Below are 22,409 nucleotides of genomic sequence, written 5' to 3' on the forward strand. Positions count from 1 at the left end.
CTGGCAAATAAGAAGGAAAAAATTAACCCAACCTGTATAATGTAATGATAGTTGTTGCTTGCACAAAAGCAGAAATGAAACCAGCTAACTGCTAATGGAGAGAAACCACCCAACCTTACAATTAGGACAGATGGAATACTGAAGGCAAAGAGAGGCAAAGTAAATGAAGGCATCCTTGGAAGTCTTTCTGGCTACGAAAATCAACAAGAAAAACGCTCCAAAGACTATCATTAGAAACACTGCTCAATAAATTTCATTTGAAATTTGATGTGTAGATTTTTTTTCACAGAACAAATGTCTCTACTTACATAGGTCCTCCCTTTTGTTTCTTGTTCCTCACTATTGTTTTTTGCTCAAATTCTAAAAGCACAGCTCATCTGTGCTGAAACTAAGGCTGGGTTAAGATGGGGTTTAGGTCCTCATTAAAGTCCACAGCATAGAGTTTAAGAGGAAATGATGAAATGGTGCTCCCTGAAACATCTCTTCTTTAAATTTAATTAGACAAATTATACTCAAACTAGTAGATGCCCTGGGAAGGCAATCAACATTAGGGCTAATAAAAAGCTTGAATAGTATAAAAGGGCTGGAGGAGGTATTGTAGAACCTTTCTAGCACTTATGAGAGGTAAATTAACACCAATTGCTAAACATAGAAACTGGATAAATTTCAATATTCATTTAGAAATTAATTTTATGATGCTGTCCTAAGTATTAAAATACAGGTTATACTTAAATCATTCAAAGTTTGGCATGTTCACACATGTGCACAAAGTATTTGATAGATATTTACACACTGGGAGACACAATTATGGTCTGACTTTGGAGTTTTGGCAGATCTGGGTTCAAATTCTGGCAAGTTTCCCTACTAGCTTTTTTTGGGTGCGTGTGATCCGAACCCTCGGGCGGGAGCGCCGCCGCGCTTCCCAAGCGGCGCACTATCCAGTGCGCCACCGGGCCGGCCCCTCAAATTCTAACCTTTTAAGTCAGAATTGCTGTCTACCCTGAATCATTTCTCAGGTCTTTTTATTTTTTGGGGTGGGGGAGGGAGGGAACACTTTTTTTGTGTGTGTGAAAAAAAGATTCCACAATAACCCCCAAAAGTATAATATGGTTGACTCAGACTAGTGACTGTTAAAGCAGATCCCAACAGAGACCTCAAAAGGAAATCAGCTTGTGGACTACTCTTAAATCAATAGCCCTAATTCAAAGACCACCCACCTAGAATCTCAGAAGCATAAACACTGGAAAGGAGCTCAGCAGTCATCTAGCCCTCTGTGAACCATGTGCTCTTCGTAGAAGGAGGAGTGGAGGAGAGAGCTGGGGGGAGTTCACACACATTTCCAGGGCTCACCCTCCCCTTATCTCCTATAGTATGAGTCAAACCAAAAAGTCACTCGAACTTGCTCTTTTCTGATCCTGTCAGGATATACTATTGTTGCCTCTCATTTACAGATAGTACTGAGGCTAATGAAAATACAGGCTATTGGAAGGGAAGGCTTGACATTTCTATTATTATCCTAGAGATAATAACAGATCAGTGACCAGAAGAAATCTAGGCTGGAAGATCTCTGATATGGCCACCATAATTTCTCTGGAACCTGAAAAAAAAAAAAAAAGTGAAAGCCTTGAAATACTACAGTGACAAGGTACTTACATTTATCTCTCTTTTACGTTTTTTGTTTGTTTGTTTGCTTTTTAAGATGTAAGAGGGCACATTCACAGGTACAGAAAAACTGTGGAGAATACAGAACACTGAAAGTTAAATGCTACCTACCTGAATTCTGATGATTTTTTGTACCCCTATTCAATCTTCTAATACCTCAAAATGCATAAAACATTTCAGTTAATAATGTGCCATTATTCAAAACAAGTAATGAGGGCCAGCCCGGTGGCGCACTGCTATAGTGGGTTGCAATCCGTTGCTGGTCACGAAAAAAGACAAAAAAGAAAAAAAAAAAAAAACAAATCTGAAAATTTTAATTTTTTTTTTTTTCTTTTTTGTCTTTTTTCGTGACCAGCAACGGATTGCAACCCTCAGTGTCGCGCCCGGACCGGACCGGGACTGGCCACGGGATCGCAACCCTCGGTGTTGCTCCCGCCCCTCGCTCAGCCAGTGAGCGGGAACCAGTGGGTTGCAATCCGTTGCTGGTCACGAAAAAAGACAAAAAAGAAAAAAAAAAAAAAACAAATCTGAAAATTTTAATTTTTTTTTTTTTCTTTTTTGTCTTTTTTCGTGACCAGCAACGGATTGCAACCCTCAGTGTCGCGCCCGGACCGGACCGGGACTGGCCACGGGATCGCAACCCTCGGTGTTGCTCCCGCCCCTCGCTCAGCCAGTGAGCGGGAACCAGTGGGTTGCAATCCGTTGCTGGTCACGAAAAAAGACAAAAAAGAAAAAAAAAAAAAAACAAATCTGAAAATTTTAATTTTTTTTTTTTTCTTTTTTGTCTTTTTTCGTGACCAGCAACGGATTGCAACCCTCAGTGTCGCGCCCGGACCGGACCGGGACTGGCCACGGGATCGCAACCCTCGGTGTTGCTCCCGCCCCTCGCTCAGCCAGTGAGCGGGAACCAGTGGGTTGCAATCCGTTGCTGGTCACGAAAAAAGACAAAAAAGAAAAAAAAAAAAAAACAAATCTGAAAATTTTAATTTTTTTTTTTTTCTTTTTTGTCTTTTTTCGTGACCAGCAACGGATTGCAACCCTCAGTGTCGCGCCCGGACCGGACCGGGACTGGCCACGGGATCGCAACCCTCGGTGTTGCTCCCGCCCCTCGCTCAGCCAGTGAGCGGGAACCAGTCTCCACATGGGATCCAAACCCTCGGCGGGAGCGCCGCCACACTCCCAAGCGACACACTCTCCAGTGCGCCACCGGGCTGGCCCCAGATTTGATTTTTCTGACCTGAACTAATGATCTTCCTTCCTTTCCTAAACATTTAAAATATATGAGAACTAAATAGTCACTCTTCAACATTCCTAAGTGAAATGTCAACACTCACTCAATTTATGACAGTACTGGAATGTGAAGCCTAACTTTCATTTTAAACCTCAAACTACTTTCCAAGGAAGCTCATTTCCCCCAAACAATTCTATGAACTCCACTGCCAGAATACTCTATTCTCTGGGGTATTAACACTGTCTGTACCCTTCATAGGTATCAGTCCTCTCCATAAATGGCACATTCAACTGTTCTTTCAGTCTTATGAGTCACACCCTCATTTTCTTATATCTCTCCCCCACCTCCTTGGTGTAATGGGAATGTAAAAAGAGTAACTGTGTTCTGGATACACAGCAGGGAAGCTACCAGGAAATGCCAGAGATAACCAATCACGACAATGCCTTAAGAGACCCAGAGTACAAAAGGGGGGTTCTGAGTGAGAGTCTTAAACAGCATATTAATAAGCTTAAGTGAACACTGTTGGAGACCAGCAAATTAAAACTAACTGTAACATTTCAAGATGTGTCCCAGTCACAGCAGCTCCTTATGTGTAGACCATGACCCCACATTCTGCTTCAAACATCTCTCTCAGGCAAGGGGCATGTGAAAAGTCCCTCCTCAAAAATAACAACATACGTGCTAGCAAATCATTTGCATTAATAAACGTTTGGTTTAATATTCACTTAAGCCCTGATAAAGTTTTTTTTTTTTACATCAGCCAGTCATCCTTTGATACAAACTGGTTTAATGAGGACCAACCTTCTTACTAGGGGTACAAAACTGACTGTGGGAAATGAAGTTTTGACTGGATAAACGCTCCTGAGTGAGGTTAAGGGTTTCTGACAGAGAGCAATGGGAGAGAAGTTGAAACCTGGGGGTCACAGAAGAAGCACTATCAAAAATGAGTGAAGAATGTAGTAGGAAAGTTTATCATCAAGTTTGCTAAAGACTTTGGAAGCAACAAAGGCCAGACAGAGACTGCTCTGACACCTTTAACCCAGCTGTCCGTCAAACTGGGAGAGGATTAACTTAATAACTGAACACTATCTTCCGGTCAATGAACTTGGAACTATTTGTTCTTCTCCAGAAAACTGAAAATCTTTCAGACAAAGGATAATGTGTGTTTTGATTTTAAAACCAAGAATTTTAATAGAAGAGCTATTTTTGGCAAAGACACATTAAAAAAACAAAAACCCCACATACTTTGTTGTTTCAGGTTTATCCAGAATAGTCTCATTTCATGCAGCTGTAGAAGCCCCCCTACAAGTCAATTTCCTTGGAACTTCCCCTGTTATGAATAAATCCAAACTAACTAAGCTTGGTAGATCCTCTTAAGACCAGTGCACTTTAGATGATGACAACTGACAGGAGCAGCAGTTCCATTTTCACAGAGCATGACACATACAGATACTTAAAGCGTATTTATAGTGCCACTTTTCCAGCTCAGGAACACACACTATTAGACATCGTCAATATCCTTGCCTATAAACTGTGGCTATGGATGCCTAATTCTTTGGAACAGGGAGGAGTGGCAACGGAGGCTTTGAGAAGGGTGAAATCTCACAATCTACTTCATAACTGTTCTTTAAAAGCTTATAATTTTTCAAGTTGCTGCTTTGGTGGCTCACACGGACACTCAGACTTCACAAACTTCCTTGACTGATGGAGAGGTTACTTAACATGCTAATTCAGGCTAATCGCTCAAGCTTGTTTTCTCATCACACCTATGGATACCTTTTCAACATCTCACGCCTCCACTCCAACAGTAACTACTAAAATCTCCGAAGGGAGTCTTCAAACCACACTTGGGCAGGCAAGAAAAGGAAGGTAATTGCCTTAAAGGGACACAGCTTTCCCTGGCTAAACAGAGGGGCTCTCGCTCACTGAGAGCGGCTCAAGATGTTACCAGAAGCTCCTGCCCACAGATGTGCGGGAGTGGGTGCGGGCGCAGGTAAAGCAGGGAGGACAGCTGGAAGGCCCTGGGAAGAACTGGGGTGCCAAAGCCTGGGGGCAGGACGGAGTGGAAGGAGGTGAGGCAAAATTAGGCAGGTACAGGAAGGAGCCAGTGCAGCTAAGAAAACAGAGCAGGCGAGAGGTAGAGCCCTAGAGAAACCTGACGAATCCACGCCTCGGAGGGTTGCCGCGGGTCCAGTTCTCTCACCAGAAAGCCGCGTTCAGCCCCAGGCACCACACGGCGCTCCTGGCTGGCCGCTCCCACACCAGGGCTGCCTGCACCCGGCTCAGCAGAGGCTCGTAAGGCCCCAGCACCTCCACCAGGGCCCGCTGCGCCGCTTCAACCTGCTGGGCCCGCTCCCAGGAACCTGACATGGCTCGGCGGCCCCTGAAAGTCGACCCTAAAGCAGGGCCTGGGGCCGCGGCCACCCTCTCAGCCTCCGCCATCTCCCCCCCGGCAGCCACGACATCCGGGGCCGCCGCCAGTCACAATAACACCAACTGCGCAGATGCGCGGTCCGGCGGCGGAGGCCGCCTCTCCCACAGTGCGCTTGCGCACAGGCTCAAGCACGTGTCCACCCAGAGAAGGGGAAGGACGCTGAGCCAAAGAACGTCCCCCGCGCCCGGGCGAGGAGCCCGGGCTGGAGCCGCGCACGCGCAATCTGTACGACTGAAGCCAAATAAATAAGGAAGTGCCATCGCCAGAACCCAGTTCTCATTGGAGAGGAGAAAGCTCGTGGGTGGAGCGGATTGTTTGGCGCCTGCGTCTTACAGCGAGCGGGCAGGCTAGCGGCGGCGTTGCTGGCGGGAGTAGCTTCAACGCCCGAGCCTGAGGAGCGATGCCGAGGGAAATCATCACCCTACAGTTGGGCCAGTGCGGCAATCAGAGTGAGCGAACCTCCGGCCCCTCCCCTTAGCCGGGTTCCTTAGATTCAATGGGCTCTCGCTGGGAGATCCTGGACTCCATCTGTCCTTCCCAGAACTGTAGTTCTCCGAAAGGCGGGACATCCCTGATCCAGTGTCCAGTTGCCCAACCCGAGGGGTCCTTCCCTACCCAGTCGCTGGCATACAGGAGCGAGTCCTGGGGCTTGACTTCTTATTCCTGGACCCAGGCGCTCCGCCCCCCAGTTCCTAATTGGAACCTGCCGAGATCCAGATATCTTCTTTCTCCCCCGCCCGCCTCCTCCCCCCAGTTGGGTTCGAGTTCTGGAAACAACTGTGCGCCGAGCATGGTATCAGCCCCGAGGGCATCGTGGAGGAATTCGCCACCGAGGGCACTGACCGCAAGGACGTCTTTTTCTACCAGGTGCCCCCAGCGACTTGTCCAGGGCCGGCCGTGGCCTGGGGGCCCTGAAGGGAAGGGCAGCGGCCTGGTACTGGGGAATCCGCTGGGCAAAAGGGCCAGGCGGCTGGCTTGAGGAGGGAGGGCCGGCAGGAGCCAGCGTTGGGAGGACTGAGGACTGGGCAGGTCCTAGCCGATTGGGCCCCTTCCCGGACTCCCCTTGACAGGCGGACGATGAGCACTACATCCCCCGGGCGGTGTTGCTGGACCTGGAGCCCCGGGTGATCCACTCCATCCTCAACTCCCCCTATGCCAAGCTGTACAACCCAGAGAACATCTACCTGTCCGAGCATGGAGGAGGAGCTGGCAACAACTGGGCCAGTGGATTCTCCCAGGTCATTTGCTATTCCCTGGCAGGGCCCACAAGTCCCTGTGTGGGCTCAGGCCCTGTGACTTCTCAGAGAGATGAAACCAGATCAGGATTTATGAGAGCTGGAGGGAGAGAGACATGGCTGCAGGGAGTTAACTACGTAATATTAAGAACCTGCACTAGCTGGTGCTGTGTGCCAGGCTATTCTAAGTGCTTTACATGTGTTAACTTATTTAAACCTCGGAGGTACTACAGGTTCACAGCCTCTTATCTGCCTTTCCAGAATCCAAAAAGCTCTGAAGCCAAAAGAGCAGCAAAACCAAATCTCAATGGAGACAGACTATTTTATAGTTTCTATCCATTTTATTGTTATTACTCATACCTTTCATTACAGAAATATTAATGTATTTGATTAATGCACCTCAGATCTCCTCTGGGGTTTTATTTAATATACATATATGTACCATATTATCTTTCCAAAATCTGAAATATTTTGAATTCCAAAACATAACTGGCTCCAAGGATTTTAGATAAGGGTCTGTGGACCTCTATTATTACCTTCATTGTACAGAAGCGGAAACTGAGGCATAGAGAAATCAAGTAACCTGCCCAGAGGCACTCAGCTAAATGGGCTGCAGCTAATGTATGAACCAGGTAGTCTGGGTATAGAGTGCTTGCTTTTAACCACTGTGCTATACTGCCTCTCAATGTAGATTAAAAGCAAGGCAGGGGCCGGCCCGTGGCTCACTTGGGAGAGTGTGGTGCTGATAACACCAAGGCCAAGGGTTCGGATCCCTGTATAGGGATGGCTTGTTAGCTCACTTGGGAGAGCATGGTGCTGACAACACCAAGTCAAGGGTTAAAATCCCCTTACCGGTCATCTTTTAAAAAAAAAAAACGGCAGGGCACCTATGGTACAAAAAAGTACTTTCAAGTGCTATAAGGAGAATCAAGGGTGGCTATTCTGAGGTCAGGGCCCTCATCACATGGTCCTATCCCACTCTGACCCCCCCATGTCTGTCTGTACAGGGAGAGAAGATCCACGAAGACATTTTTGACATCATAGATCGGGAGGCAGATGGTAGTGACAGTCTAGAGGTAAGTATCCCAGGAATGCTGGTGGGAGCCGACATAGGGAAGTCTTGGCAACACCCTTTAGAAGCTATATATTCAGCACAAGACCCACCCATGTACCCTTTGCACTGTACAGAAGCTACTGGGCCTTGCTGGAGACAAGGCAGAGTCTCCTAAGCTGTACATGTAAAAAGCTGTACCCGTAGGGGAAGGAAGGGCTCAGTAAGATAGGAGTCCAAGAAATTGTGGGGTGAAGGGCCAGCCCGTGGCTCACTTGGGAGAGTGTGGCGCTGATAACACCAAGGCCAAGGGTTCCGATCCCTAATAGGGATGGTTGGTTAGCTCACTTGGGAGAGTGTGGTGCTGACAACACCAAGTCAAGGGCTAAGATCCCCTTACCAGTCATCTTTAAAAAAAAAGAAATTGTGGGGGGTGAGTCCAGTTTGAAATTCTGCCACTAGATACCTAGACACTGATTGCCCATTCTACATGCAGGGCTTTGTGCTGTGTCACTCCATCGCTGGGGGAACAGGCTCTGGCCTGGGCTCCTATCTCTTAGAACGGCTGAATGACAGGTAAGTCTGTGTTTGGGGGACTAGGAAGAGACATGGCCTCCAACTTGGTTTCCCAAGTGACTGGGAGGCCCTGCAGATAAACATCCCTATGCAGTGGAGTAGGAAAGAGCCCTTCTAGTCTCTCCTATAGTGAAGAAAGTGAAGTTACTACAACTGAGAACCCAATCACACTCCTAGTGGTGGGAGTTGGAGCCTAGGATCTGGGCCAGGTACGAAGGTCCAGGGAGTGTGGCCAGATTAGGAGCTGGAACTCTAGATCCTAAGATGTCTCTCTGCCCTTCTCCCTTGGGGGTTACAGAGTTCCAAAAGTCAAGTTTCCCTTCTCTACTGATCCTGTGACCCACCCAATTTCCCCTTCCAGATTTAGCTGCTTTCTAGACAGTTGTTGGGGAACCTCATGTTCACCAAGCTCCAGTCTGTTGCCCTGATCTTTTTCTCCAAACCCCCACCAGGTACCCCAAGAAGCTGGTGCAGACATACTCAGTGTTTCCGAACCAGGATGAGATGAGCGACGTGGTGGTGCAACCTTACAACTCACTCCTCACGCTCAAGAGGCTGACCCAGAACGCAGACTGTGTGGTGAGTCCTGGGTTCTACCTTTCCCCACTCCCAGTGTCCCTGTCAGCTTATTCATCTTCATGCACCTAAAAAGCCCATTCTGAGCCCTCCTTTGCCATAGGCCTGTGGAATCCCTTTTAGACGGGACTGTCTGGCCATGAGGCTCAAGGGAAATTAAGCCTCAGAGCCTAAATTCAGGTGGGTTTCCTATTTTCACTGTTCCCATAAATCTGCCACCCTCTTTTGCCCCCCCAGGTGGTGCTGGACAACACAGCCCTGAACCGGATCGCCACAGACCGCCTGCACATCCAGAACCCGTCCTTCTCCCAGATCAACCAGCTGGTGAGCACCCACTGCCCACTCCTGGACTCCTTTGGACACCCTCCTTGCTGGAGGGCCATCTGGGGAAGGGAGGCTCATCCAGGCCAAGGCCTATGAAGTGACACCCCTGTCCCCAGGTGTCCACCATCATGTCGGCCAGCACGACCACCCTGCGCTACCCTGGCTACATGAACAACGACCTCATCGGCCTCATTGCCTCGCTCATTCCCACACCCCGGCTCCACTTCCTCATGACCGGCTACACCCCCCTCACCACGGACCAGTCAGTAAGAGCAACCCTCAGCGGCCCAGGCCAGGCTGGCCCTGGACCTGGCAGGCCCCAACCTAGTCTTCCTCTTACCCCACTACCCCAGGAGCTGCCCTCTGCAGCCCCCAGAGGCTCTGCGCTCAGGCACAGATCTACAGCTTTCTTGCTGACATGCTCTCTGTCTTCCCATCTTCCTGTCTTCCCTCTGCCTTTGGCTCCTGCAGGCCTTGGGTTGTATGGAGTTGGGTTTTGCTACTGCACAAGGGCACGAGTTTGCTGAGCTGAGGAGGGCTAAGACCGTAATCCTGTGGCAGAGACTCAGTACAGACCTGAATCTAAAGACATTCCCCACAGAGACCCTCCTACCCTGAGTCCGATGGGAACATGTGTTGACCACTGTTCTCTGTCCATGAATCAATGGACTGTGCCCTGAGTGCTGGCCTGGTCCCTGTGACCCACTGTCCCATCAGGTGGCTAGCGTAAGGAAGACCACGGTCCTAGATGTCATGAGGCGGCTGCTACAGCCCAAGAATGTGATGGTGTCCACGGGCCGGGACCGCCAGACCAACCACTGCTACATTGCCATCCTCAACATCATCCAGGGAGAGGTGGACCCCACCCAGGTGGGTGAGGCCCCTCAGTTCTACCCCCTGAACCTGCAGGGGTAGAGGAGAGGCTACCATCACCACTCCTGTGCCCACCCCAGGTCCACAAGAGCCTGCAGAGGATCCGGGAACGGAAGTTGGCCAATTTCATCCCCTGGGGCCCAGCCAGCATCCAGGTGGCCCTGTCCAGGAAGTCTCCCTACCTGCCCTCAGCCCACCGTGTCAGCGGTCTGATGATGGCCAACCACACCAGCATCTCCTCGGTGAGTCTCGTAGTTTGCACCTTTTTTCCCCTATTTGGTTTCCTGATTGTGGCTCACCTCTCTCCATCCCAGTTGCCCCTGCTTCCAGCTTTTTTGCTGTAGTACAGCCCAGCCTTGATTGCCTAGCTCTCTGGGCCACGGTGTTTCTCAAAATTCTTTGTCACCCTTGCTTTCTGTATACCCCAAGCTCTTTGAAAGGACCTGTCGTCAGTACGACAAGCTGAGGAAGCGGGAGGCATTCCTGGAGCAGTTCCGCAAGGAGGACATGTTCAAGGACAACTTTAATGAGATGGACACGTCCAGGGAGATTGTGCAGCAACTCATTGATGAGTACCATGCAGCCACACGGCCAGACTACATCTCCTGGGGGACCCAGGAGCAGTGAGTCCCCCAGGACAGGGACCCTCATCTGCCTTATTGGTTGGGCCAGGCCCCATCTGACTGACCACCCCCTCAGAGCACAGATCAGGGACCTCACACGTCTCTTTCTCATACACACACGTACACACATTCTCTGTTGGCCTGGGGACATGTTTACTTCTCCTCTTATGAGACTATCTTTAATAAAGCAGTGGACATAAATGAAGTCACTGGTCTCTTTGAAGGCTTTAGGAGCCAGGCAAGGGGATGCCTGTTCTTTTACCATCACTCTGATGGAGTCCCTCCCCATTTCTAGCATCTTCATCTCTGAGCAAACGGTCTCCCCCAGATTTTCCTTATGCCTAATTTTGGAGAACACAGGTGGGGTTTGACCTACCTGAAATTCCTTTCCAGGGTGAATAGGCCCACAGATATTACCTTGTTCTCTGTCTGGCCCCCTTTGGGTCCCAGTTGCCTCTCACAAGTCACTATATTAGGTGAACATTCCACCAGTTTCATGTTCCCACATCAGAGAGTCCTGTTGATCACAAAAACTGTGGGCCTGAGGCCATCACCCCTACCACTAGGCCCTGGACAAGCAATGGAATCAGACCAACTACCTTTAAGCTTCTTGCAAACAGGGTGGTGCTGGAAAGACAGTCCAGGAGATCCACTAGTTTCAGGCAGCTGGAGTCTAGGAACATGAAGTCAAGAGGACAAATTTATTTATTTATTTATTTATTTTCCTTTTTGTCTTTTTTCATGTCCGGCAACGGATTGCAACCCTCAGTGTCGCGCCCGTACCGGACCGGGACCGGCAACGGGATCGCAACCCTCAGTGTTGCACCCGCACCTCGCTCAGCCAGTGAGCGGGAACCGGTCTGTATGTGGGATCCGAACCCTCGGCGGGAGCGCCGCCACGCTCCCAAGCGGCGCACTGTAGCAGTGCGCCACCGGGCCGGCCCGACAAATTTATTCTTTTATTTTTATTTTTTCCATATAATGTATGTTTTTGTTTGTTTGTTTGTTTATGATTCTTTGAAAAGAATAACAAAATTTGCAAACCTTTATGTAGACTGACCAAGAAAAAAAGAGAGAAGACAGAAATTACTAAGATCAGAAATAAAAGCAAGGGGCCGGCCTGTGGCTCACTCGGGAGAATGTGGTACTGATAACAACAAGGCCCCGGGTTCGGATCCCATATAGGGATGGCCGGTTCGCTCACTGGCTGAGCGTGGTGCTGACAACACCAAGTCAAGGGTTAAGATCCCCTTACCGGTCATCTTTAAAAAAAAAAGAAAGAAAGAAAAGCAGGGGCGTGGTAGAGCAGTTGCTTCTATTATGCTGGAGTGGGCTTTGAGGAGAGAAATGTCCTCCTCTTTTTCTGGTCTTCGCTGGTGACTCTCCTTGTGTCACTGCAGTTGAGTGTCTGGTGGGCTGCCTGCATGGTGGCTCTGGCTACTGTTGTGTTGAGCCACTTTTGCAGCAGCCGTGGCTGTGGTGGGCCGTCCATGTGGAAGCGGTGTTTTTGGCATGCTCGCTGCCTGCTTCCAGGCGGGGAATGCTGCCTTCTGTTCCTGCCTAGTATCCCGGGTGTGCTCTGTTTCTTCAAGAGGCCAAATTCAAAATCTGGACTGCAAGCAGGGTCAAAAGTTTTTCCACAGCTAAGGCACCATATTTCTGTTCTCAGATGGTCTCCGGTTATTTAAAGGACAGTGACTTCCACTTCTGGTCAAAGACTGTAGGGAAGTACTTGATTTAGGGGCCTAAATCTCAGGATCGAAAGGGCAAAGCAGCTTCTTCTTAGTCTGTGGCGGATTGTCAGGGCCCCATTAGGGTCTTATATACCCTAAAGGTGAGGATTATAGTGATAGCTAATATGCGTGCATACACTGTGATAAGTACATTCTTTTGTTTAATCCTCATGACAACCTTATGAAGTGGTAGACATTATTATTAATCTCATTTTATAAATGAGGAAACTGAGGCCAACAGACTTAGATTCAAACCCTGGTTTGACTGACTGGTATCTGTGTTCCTAACCATTGCACTGTCCTGCCTTTTGTGATATTTTATAGGCTGGTGTAGAATCATCCTATTTCTGAGGACTTTTGGAGCCCCTGGATGAGCTCATGGTTGTCAGAGGATGCGGCACGTTGAATACCTGTGTAGAGAGAGTAGATTGTATCCTTGGAGTGGGGGTAAGGGGTGTCAGCCTCAGCTGGCCTAAATATACCTACAAAGTGTCCCCATCACCCAAGTCAGGGTAATTGGCAACTTCTGCCTGCCCTCAGGATGTCTGGGGTCAAAACCAGAGGGTCAGGCCCAGTGGAATCAGAAGGATTGGGGCTGGCAGAGCTCAGCATGAGGGTGAAGCACCAGCCCAAGAAACTTTCTGCCACTCTTACTGGGGCTGAAGAGTATTGAGGAACTTTGGGCAAATTGAGATTCCCACCCCACCCTTTTACATTAGAAACCATACTTGCTCACTATTGGCCTGGGGATATACTTTTCCTCCCATGAACCATTTATCTTTAATAAATCTCTGCATGTGAACAGAGTGAGCACTATAGAGGTCAGACCCCTATGAACAGAGGGGATCCTTGTAGGACTGATGCACAGACAGAAGCCAGGCCCTGGGTTGCCTGAGGGATGGCAGGGAGGCCACAAGCCTGTCACCATTGCAGTCAAAGCAGCCAGCCTGTCACTATCAGTTGCCAGGGTTTGCAGGGGGCTGACTCAGGGAGAGCCAGCCTGGTTGGTATCAACCAGCTGCCTGTTCTCTCAGTAGGGAGGAAGATGACTTCAGCAAAAACCAGTGTACACCTGGTCCCTTCTCAGCTTCACCTCCTCCTTCTGCACCACTGGGCACCTCGTCTCAGTTCTCTCCCTTAACTGCCCCGCCCCTGATGACCAACCTTTCTTCACTTGGGGCATGTGCAGGAATGGCTAGTGATGAGTGGGGGTCATGAGCTGGCAAATGTAGAGAGGCTGGTGCATGTTAATGGCCAGCTGGCCCACTTCCAGGCCACAAGCAGGTCCTCCTTTGCAAGATTCTGTGAGGCAGAATGTAGAGTCCCAGGCAGGAAGAAAGGTCCCAGGTAGTCCAGAGTAAAAGCCATGTCTAGATAGTACTACAGTCACCAACCAGAGGGGTGAATAAATACCCTGGGAGGGAGAAATGGATCTGCAAAGACGTCTCCTTTTTCTGACTGCTGAGCACCAGGCATTGTAAGAACAGACTCACACTTCAATGCCAACTTCAGAACCAGGCTATTTCCAGATCAACCATCACCCCACACCAGTGCAGCCCCTCCCTGTTCTTGGCCAGCAGCAAAACACAAAGTGTGTCAACTAGAGGGCAGTGGGAGGCCAGGTGGAAAGGGAAGGAAGCCTCTGGGAATCAGGGCAGCAGGTGGTGCTGGTATTGAAAAGTCCCTGTGGTCTGAGAAACTACAAGCCACAGAGATAACTGTCCCTGCTGAGAGACAAGGGTTGCTGTGGAAAAGTTGGAGAGAGAGCAGAATGCTCAAGCCTGGAACAGGAACTTCTTTTTGACTCAAGGAATAAGGGGAAATTAGCCATTTAAAGGTAATGTTCCCAGAACACTCCATTGTGATGTGACCCCAGGGACTCTTGAACATGCATGAGACAAATCTATAGCAGGAAGCACATAACCAAAAACAGAGTTGTGTGAAGGAATCTGAAACTCACGGATTGCAACTTTGGGAAGCATATTGAGATGAGGTGAAGAGGTGACAAGCACCAGCAGTGGATAGGGAGCGCACAGTGGGCACACACACTGGACAAAGTGTTTGGTGGGTCAGTCTATTAAGCCTTATCCATGGTCTCTGCCAGTTTGCGAACATTCTAGATCTCCCTAGAAATGGGCACTCAGTGGAGAGTCAGTTAAAATCCAACATACAGTCCACTGTCCAGCAATGCCCACCTCCAGCACTTGCTCCCTTTCCGTTCCCTCTCAGGCATCTTAAGCAGGGAAGGGGCTGCCCTAGAAAAGTAACGAAACATCTTCAATCGACATTCTTGTTAACCAACTCATCATTTATTAGTTTTAATTAAATTCCACAGGGCCAGATAAGCACAGTGTAAGAGGTAAAATCAAGTTTCTTGCAAAGCTACAGGCCCCGGCAGTTAGAGTCCAACAACCCATGAGACCCAGTTGGAAATGTCCTCCTCATATCTCACTGGCATTAGTATATTAGTGACGCTGGCCATGGAAGCTGGAGGTAGCAATTCTTCCCTCCAGCCCTCAAATCCATTACTGAGTTATTAATAGGGGACCAACTCATTCTGGTTTTAGCACTGAAACTTCTGACTCCTGAGAACCCCCTCAGATTTGGTTTTAAAAATGAAATGCTCACATTCCCTCAGTCATAGGAAAATCAGGACAGTTGGTCACCCCAAATTAAAGAACACCACAGAGAATGACTGGAAAATCTTGAAGCAGTATGTATGAGTGATTAGGGCTGAATTAAGGCCTGGTAGACATTTGTTCATAAATTAAGCAAGCATTTATTAAAAACAGAGACCGAGTTGCCCATCACTAAGCTTCCTAATGAACGCAACTTAAAGAGGCTCCCAATTTTATTGGAGAGGGGAAGTAGCATTGTTGCCATTTGTACAGCATTTTACCCTGCATGATGCACTTTCTCAAGCGTAAATCATCTGGGCCCTTAGAGGGAGGATTTTTGTCATTTATCATCATAGGGAAATGGGCTCAGGAAGGTTAAGTAACTTGTCCAAGACCACACAGCTGTTAAGTGAAAGACAACTTGACCTCAGGTCCTCTGGCTCCAAATCAATTCTTCTTTCTACCACACCCAGTGTCTAAGAAGTGCTCAGAGGTGTCCTGTGGCCTGAATTGCAGTTGCAAATTCTTGAGCTGAGAAGGAATGTGATGAAATCTGTATTTTAGGATGGTTAGTTTGGAACTGGCTTGAAGAGTAAATTGGTACCATTTAGAGATAAGTGAAAAAGCATTCAGTGGTATTTCATTTTTGTTTAAAAAATATGGATATACGGTTATCCTTCAGTATGTGGGAGATTGGTTCTAGGATCTCCCTCAGACACCAAAATTCATGGATGCTCAAGCCCCTGATATAAAATGGGGTAGTATCTGCATATTTCCAATGCATATCCTTCTGTGAACTTTAAGTCATCTTTAGATAACTTATAATACCTAATACAACATAAATGCTATGTAGGGCCAGCCCGTGGCTCACTCGGGAGAGTGTGGTGCTGATGGCACCAAGGCCATGGGTTCAGATCCCATATAGGGATGGCTGGTTCGCTCACTGGGAGAGCGTGGTGCTGACAACGCCAAGTCAAGTGTTAAGATCCCCTTACCGGTCATCTTTAAAAAAAAAAAATGTAAATGCTATGTAAACAGTTGTTATACTGTATTGTTTAGGGGATAAAGACAAGAAAAAAGTCTGTACACTTTCGGTACAGACAAAATTTTTTTCAAATATTTTTGATCTGTGGTTGGTTGAATCTCCAGATGTGGAACCCACAAATATGGAGGGCCGACCATATAGAAAGAGATAAAGATAGAGATAGAGAGAGAGATGGAAAGAAGACTGAAAACAAGTATAATAAAATATTAATAGGAGTTACATTTGGCCAGTGGTATTATATGTATGTTTTTCTATATTTTCCAAATGGTCTGTGATGGATATTTATTACTTTGATAATCAGAAAAAATAAATTTTGGGACGGCCCGGTGGCGCACTGGAGAGCGCGCCGCTTGGGAGTGCGGTGGCGCTCCCGCCGAGGGTTCGGATCCCATGTGGAGACCGGTTCCCGCTCACTGGCTGAGCGCGGTGCGGGCGCAACACCGAGGGTTGCGATCCCGTTACCGGTCAGTAAAAAAAGACAAGCGCGACACCAAGGGTTGCGATCCCGTTACCGGTCAGTAAAAAAAGACAAGCGCGACACCAAGGGTTGCGATCCCGTTACCGGTCAGTAAAAAAAGACAAGCGCGACACCAAGGGTTGCGATCCCGTTACCGGTCAGTAAAAAAAGACAAGCGCGACACCAAGGGTTGCGATCCCGTTGCCGGTCCCTGGTACGGGCGCGACACCGAGGGTTGCGATCCCGTTACCGGTCAGTAAAAAAAGACAAAAAGGAAAAAAAAAGAAAAAATAAATTTTAAGCGTAAATGAGTAGAAGTGTAAACAGGAAGAGAAACGAGAGGTAAAGAGCCCACACATGGATAATGCCAATAAAATAGATATGAAAAACAGATGCCAATAACAGAACAGAAGAAGAAACCTATGGTGTTATTCCACCAAGATCAAGGGTTCAGATCCCTGTGCCAGCCAGCCACCAAAAGAAGAAGAAGAAGAAGAAGAAACCTAATTGCTTAGGGTGGATACATCTTATTTCTCACGGATTTTTACCCTCTATCTGAAAACTATGGGAGACATGAGAGTTTAGGATTATTTCAAAATCAAGTGGATATATTTGACTCAAGTTTAGAATTCCATAAGAATAGCAAGCAAGGAAAGAAGCTCACTATTTTTCATATTATGGACAACAAAAAAGTTAACATTCTAAATTAACTTTTTACAATATATTGCATTAGTATACAATTAACATACAATATATATACAGCCCTCCACTGCTTAACGACAGATCCATTCTGAGAGATGTGTCATTAGGCAATTTCGTCACTGTATGAACATCACGGAGTGTATTTACACAAACCTAGAAGGTATAGCCTAATTCACACCTAGGCTATGTGGAATAGCCTACTGCTCCCAGGCTACAAACCTATGCAGCATGTTACTGTATCAAATACTATAGGCAATTGTAACACGATGGTAAGTATTTGTGTATCTAAACATACCTAAACATAAACAAGGTAATGCTTTGTACTACTGCGAAGGCTCCGATGTCCCTAGGCGATAGGAATGTTTCAGCTCCATGATAGTCTATGGCACTATCATTGAGTATGTGGTCTATCGTGAGCCAAAACGTCATTGTGAGGCACATGACTGTATTTATAATGTTTATAATATTTACAATTAATATACAATATCTATATATTAATATACAATATAAATGGATATGAAAAAAAAAATTTTTTTTTTTTTAAAGATGACCAGTAAGGGGATCTTAACCCTTGACTTGGTGTTGTCAGCACCACGCTCACCCAGTGAGTGAACCGGCCATCCCTATATGGGATCCGAACCCATGGCCTTGGTGTTATCAGCACCGCACTCTACCGAGTGAGCCACGGGCCGGCCCAGGATATGAAAAATGTTAACAAAACTATTAAAGTGATGGATAGTTAAATACTTAAAAAGCTAGAGAAGGATTGCTAAAAGTATATAATTTTTGCATGTTGTCATGTTTTATTCTTCTGGTTTTTCAAATTAAATAAAATGTCTCAAAGTTGTTCAATTTTAAGTGCTATATGTATACAAAGCCATATTGAAAATATTGCTGAGCATTGACTGTACATCAAGCACAGTTCTAAGCACTCTACATATAGCAGTAGAGCTCATTTAATTTCCACAACAACTGTATGGACAGGCGCTGTTATATCCCAGTTTTTACAAAGAGGAAACTGACACTGAGGAAAGTGAGACTCAGGGTCACACAGAGAGTCAGTGGTCGAGGTAGGTTTCTCAGCTTTCCTAGAAAGAGAAAACTTAGGAGGAGTCACGATAACTGCCAAATATTGGTGGGCTGTCAATTGCAAGAGGTGGGGGGACATATTCTGTGACACTCTAGGAGCAGAACCAGGACCACTGGAGAGAACTACATTGGGGCAGATTCCAGCTCCCCAGCAGAAAGAATTTCCACGTGAGCAATACCGTCCCCAGGCAGATAAGTGGCTATGAGGACTATGAATCCCCCTCCACGGAACGCAGCAACTTCTGCACGAGGGCTTGCCTGGAACAGACAGATCCATTTATTTATCCAGAGTAAAGGAAAGGGCACTCTGGAGAGCCAAGTTCACATACAGTTATGTACAGGACTCACAGCTGAGCCTGTCAAGTTTTGATTCACAGTCTACTTACTCTTACTTGGGACAGAATTCTAAACTGCTTAGGTGTATAATTCCTAGACCAACACAAATTTGAAGGAGAAAGGAAGGGCTACTAGGGACTCTAAAGTAAAATCAGTTAGGAACAGAGCTATCATCCTGATAAGGAGAGAGATTACGAAAAGTAAAAGCCATAAGCAGCCATTTGGCTTAGGGGCAAACACCTTCAAAGGAGTCTGGGACAGTGCAGCAAAATAGAAATGTTGGTGCTCATGGCACATGCCTTGAGTCGATAGGAAAGATGAAACTTTGTTCAGTATAATCCATTTAAGAAAGGAGACATAAATAATACATTTTACAAATATTTCCATTGAAAATAATTTTTAGTGCTCGGTTTGGCAGCACATAAACTAAAATTGGAATGATACAGAGAAGATTAGCATGGCCCCTGTGCAAGGATGACATGCAAATTCGTGAAGTGTTCCATAGTTTTCAAATAATCCAATTAAAAAATGGGCAAAGGAGCTGAATACACGTTTTTCAAAGGAAAAAAAGAAAAAGGAAGGAAGGAAGGAAGGAAGGAATGAGGGGAAGGAGGGAGGAAGGGAGGAAGGAGACCACACAATAATACATTGAACTTTCAGAAGGAGAGAATGAATCTATGGTTACTAGAGGTGGGAGTGCGGGAGGGAGAGGAGGGCTGAGGAGGCATCAGGTAAGGGGCATAAAGAATAATTACAATTTGTAACAATGAATATGTAATAATACTGACTTGATCATCACACATTGCACACAGGTAATGGTAGTTAATGCTGTACCCCCAAAATATGTACAATCAATTATGCTTCAATAAAGAAGAAAAGAAAAGAATTTTTAAATGTTTTGAGTTATAGGACCTAGACAGATAAGCCTGGTTATCTGGAAAATGTTTTTTTTTTTTTTTGTCTTTTTTCGTGTCTGGCAACGGATCGCAACCCTCAGTGTCGCGCCCGTACCGGACCGGGACCGGCAACGGGATCGCAACCCTTGGCGCTGCGCCCACACCTCGCTCAGCCAGTGAGCGGGAACCGGTCTGTATGTGGGATCCGAACCCTCGGCGGGAGTGCCACCGCACTTCCAAGTGGCGCACTGTAGCAGTGCGCCACCGGGCCGGCCCTGGAAAATGTTTTAAGTTTCTTATCTACATGGGACATCTTTTTTTCTTTTTTTTTTTCTGATAAAAATGAAGGGGTCAAACAATGAGAGTCCACTGCTTTTCCACTGCAAGAGGCAGCAGCCTTCCTCAGGGCTCCTGGCACTCTGTTCACTGTTTTCCTGGCAATTCCCCCTCCATATTGTAATAATGATGATTCACTTCCCCGCCTGCCCTGCTGGCCTATGCATTTCTTATGAGCTGGGACAGTGTCTTTTATCTCTGTTTCTCTGATATTTACTGCAAGTCCTGCACGTTGTAGCTGTTCAACATTTGTTGAACAGATGAAAGAATGAAGTCAAAGCTGTAGCTTCTACTCGCCATTAAAAAACTTGCCACGTAATCAAATAATACTGTACGCCAGGACAAATTCATGTGTTCACCACATTCGCCTACAGATCAGGGATATTGAGACTTTAATACTAGATGGTTTTCAGAGAGGACTTGGAAAAGTGGGGGGTGAGATGTAATTTCTGCCACCAGAAATAAATTTTTTTAAAAATTCCTTTTATGGGGCTGGCCCGGTGGTGCACTGGAGAGTGCGCCGCTTGGGAGTGCGGCGGCGCTCCCGCTGAGGGTTCGGATCCCATGTGGAGACCGGTTCCCACTCACTGGCTGAGCGCAGTGCGAGCCCAACACCAATGGTTGCGATCCCGTTGCCAGTCCCCGGTACGGGCACGACACCGAGGGTTGCGATCCCGTTACCGGTCAGTAAAAAAGACAAAAAGGAAAAAAAAATTCCTTTTATGTATGATATAAGTAAAGATATTCCAAGATTCTTACACTGAGTAGCTTATGGTGTTAGGAACCAAATGGCTTGATGTAGTTGAATTTCTGATATTTGATCCTTTGGAAATTTTCCTAATGGATACATTATACAAGGTGCCATTAGCACCTGAATGGAAACAAACTAGTGACCATGAGGATTTTATTTCCTACAAGATCAAAAAATAGTCATGAATTGTGAACTGGATCTGTAGACAGCTGCACAAAACAGATTATCAGCAGAAGATATGGCAGTTCCAAGGCCCAACCCGCAAAGTCAGGGGTGGTCAGAACTGGCACAGCTGGAAGGTCACCCACAGAATAAAACAGAGTTGCCAACTGGATGTGTTCCTCTAAGACAACTTTGCAATAACAAAGGAGCACAGCCACGGTCAAGAGATGACCAGAAACAGGTGGTGAGGAGTAGAGGAAGCTCCTTGAGGATCACCCACCTACACCCTGGACCCCAAGGATGGAAATGAATCACAAGAGCACTGGCCACAGGGATGGTATCAGAAAATACCAGGTCTGCAAGGCTCATGAAAAAGACGATGTAGAGATTAACAGAATAGGGTCAAGGGGCTAAAGAAGGCCAGACTACTACTTCTGCTTCTAAGACACAACCATAGCAAAACAGCTCAAGAGGGTTCCCTACCCAGAGCCAGGGGACAATCTTAAACTGAAGTCTAGTGTAGTCCCTGGAAATCCTTGTGACCTGGCCCCCTCACAAACTGTAAATTGAATCAGGACTGAGAATAATCTGATACTCTGTCCGCTCTGGCAGCTATGTTCAGTGACCTCCCCACAGTGACCGTTCTATTCCTAGCAGCTATTTGTCTGCATGCACTGTGGTTGTCACTGGGTCACTCAGCAAGTTCCTGAATACTACCTCTAACCCATATGTGTGTACATGCCTCAGGTAACTACTGTTATCAGATGATGTAGCAGCTGTTAATCCGTAGGCCCTGGGCTAACAAATTGAGTATTACCACACTGCCATACTGCATTCATTTATATCCCTGCCACGTGAACAACAGGCCCCTGTAAATGCATGTGTTCCTTCTGCTTTGCTCCACACCAATATTTCTTAAACTTTGCTGATTAATGAATCTGTCTGAAAATCTGCTATAGAGCTTTCCCCAGAAAAAGAATACAGATATTAATTAACAAATAGTTTCCCTTTTTTTCTTTTTTCGGTGGCTGCCGGTACAGATATCGAACCCTGGACCTTGGTATTATCAGCACCACGCTCTAACCAACTGAGCTAACCTGCCAGTCTATCAATTTGCAAACTGTTTCAAGATGTTCTTGATTCATAAAGCCCGTCCTTGGTATCCCAACCCAATGCTAACAACTCCCGATGGTAAGAAATGAAGATACTTCTTAACAGACAGGCAGTCAGAAGAATGAAAACCCAAGTTTAATTCTTCCCTACTTGTTCTCCATACACACAAAAGATTGCAGAGGATTTAGGAACAAAAGCTGGCCAACCAGCCAGGTTCTGTTGTCACCTGTCTTCCTAGCTCAGGCAGCAGGCTCATCATGACCAAGTCAGGCAACCACTCCTCCCTGACAGTGACACAGGTCCCTCCACTTGCTAACTGCCACCTATCTAAGGGTCTAGCCCAGACCTTATACACCTTCCCCTCTGGCCTTGGCTCACTTGGGAGAGCGTGGTGCTGACAATACCAAGTCAAGGGTTAAGATCCCCTTACTGGTCATCTTTAAGAAAACAAACAAACAAACAAACAACAGATAAACCAAAATCAAGGCTAAGTGCTCATCACATGCACCAGGCTTCTCCAACCTATGTCAAAAATGAGTATGTATTTCTCACAAAGACTCACCATGAACACAATCAAGGACATATG

General features: G+C 46.9%; 2 protein-coding genes across 3 annotated transcripts in view; one reads left to right on the plus strand and one right to left on the minus strand.

Moving 5' to 3' along the window:
- FAM134C (family with sequence similarity 134, member C) overlaps positions 1–22,409 on the minus strand; it is a 44,896-nt gene that overhangs the window by 17,035 nt on the left and 5,452 nt on the right. The window contains exon 2 of one of the 2 annotated variants that reach the window (XM_008571886.1): positions 11,185–11,258. Coding sequence is in view for 1 of the 2 variants with exons in the window: in XM_008571885.1 (XP_008570107.1) it covers positions 5,097–5,335 (239 nt within the window). In the remaining variant the exon portion in view is untranslated. Of the gene's footprint in view, positions 1–5,096; positions 5,336–11,184; positions 11,259–22,409 lie in introns of those variants that run through there. The other variant, XM_008571885.1, reaches the window with a different exon arrangement.
- TUBG1 (tubulin, gamma 1) lies at positions 5,352–10,790 on the plus strand. Its single transcript, XM_008571884.1, has 11 exons — positions 5,352–5,776; positions 6,082–6,194; positions 6,398–6,565; positions 7,570–7,638; positions 8,110–8,189; positions 8,642–8,768; positions 9,003–9,089; positions 9,206–9,355; positions 9,807–9,959; positions 10,043–10,204; positions 10,392–10,790. Exons 1-11 carry the CDS (start codon positions 5,728–5,730, stop codon positions 10,587–10,589), a joined length of 1,356 nt encoding a protein of 451 aa, XP_008570106.1. The 5' UTR covers positions 5,352–5,727; the 3' UTR covers positions 10,590–10,790.

The sequence above is a fragment of the Galeopterus variegatus genome, unplaced genomic scaffold (assembly GCF_000696425.1).
Source record: "Galeopterus variegatus unplaced genomic scaffold, G_variegatus-3.0.2 Scaffold733, whole genome shotgun sequence".
In the NCBI taxonomy this organism is placed as follows: domain Eukaryota; kingdom Metazoa; phylum Chordata; class Mammalia; order Dermoptera; family Cynocephalidae; genus Galeopterus; species Galeopterus variegatus.

What these genes read in the sequence shown, in the direction of transcription:
- TUBG1 (XM_008571884.1), top strand. Translation starts at nt 5,728, where the DNA reads ATGCCGAGGGAAATCATCACCCTACAGTTGGGCCAGTGCGGCAATCAG. An exon ending in GGGCCAGTGCGGCAATCAGA is followed by an intron (nt 5,777 to 6,081) that starts GTGAGCGAACCT and finishes TCCTCCCCCCAG; the next exon opens with TTGGGTTCGAGTTCTGGAAA. An exon ending in CCCAGAACGCAGACTGTGTG is followed by an intron (nt 8,769 to 9,002) that starts GTGAGTCCTGGG and finishes TTGCCCCCCCAG; the next exon opens with GTGGTGCTGGACAACACAGC.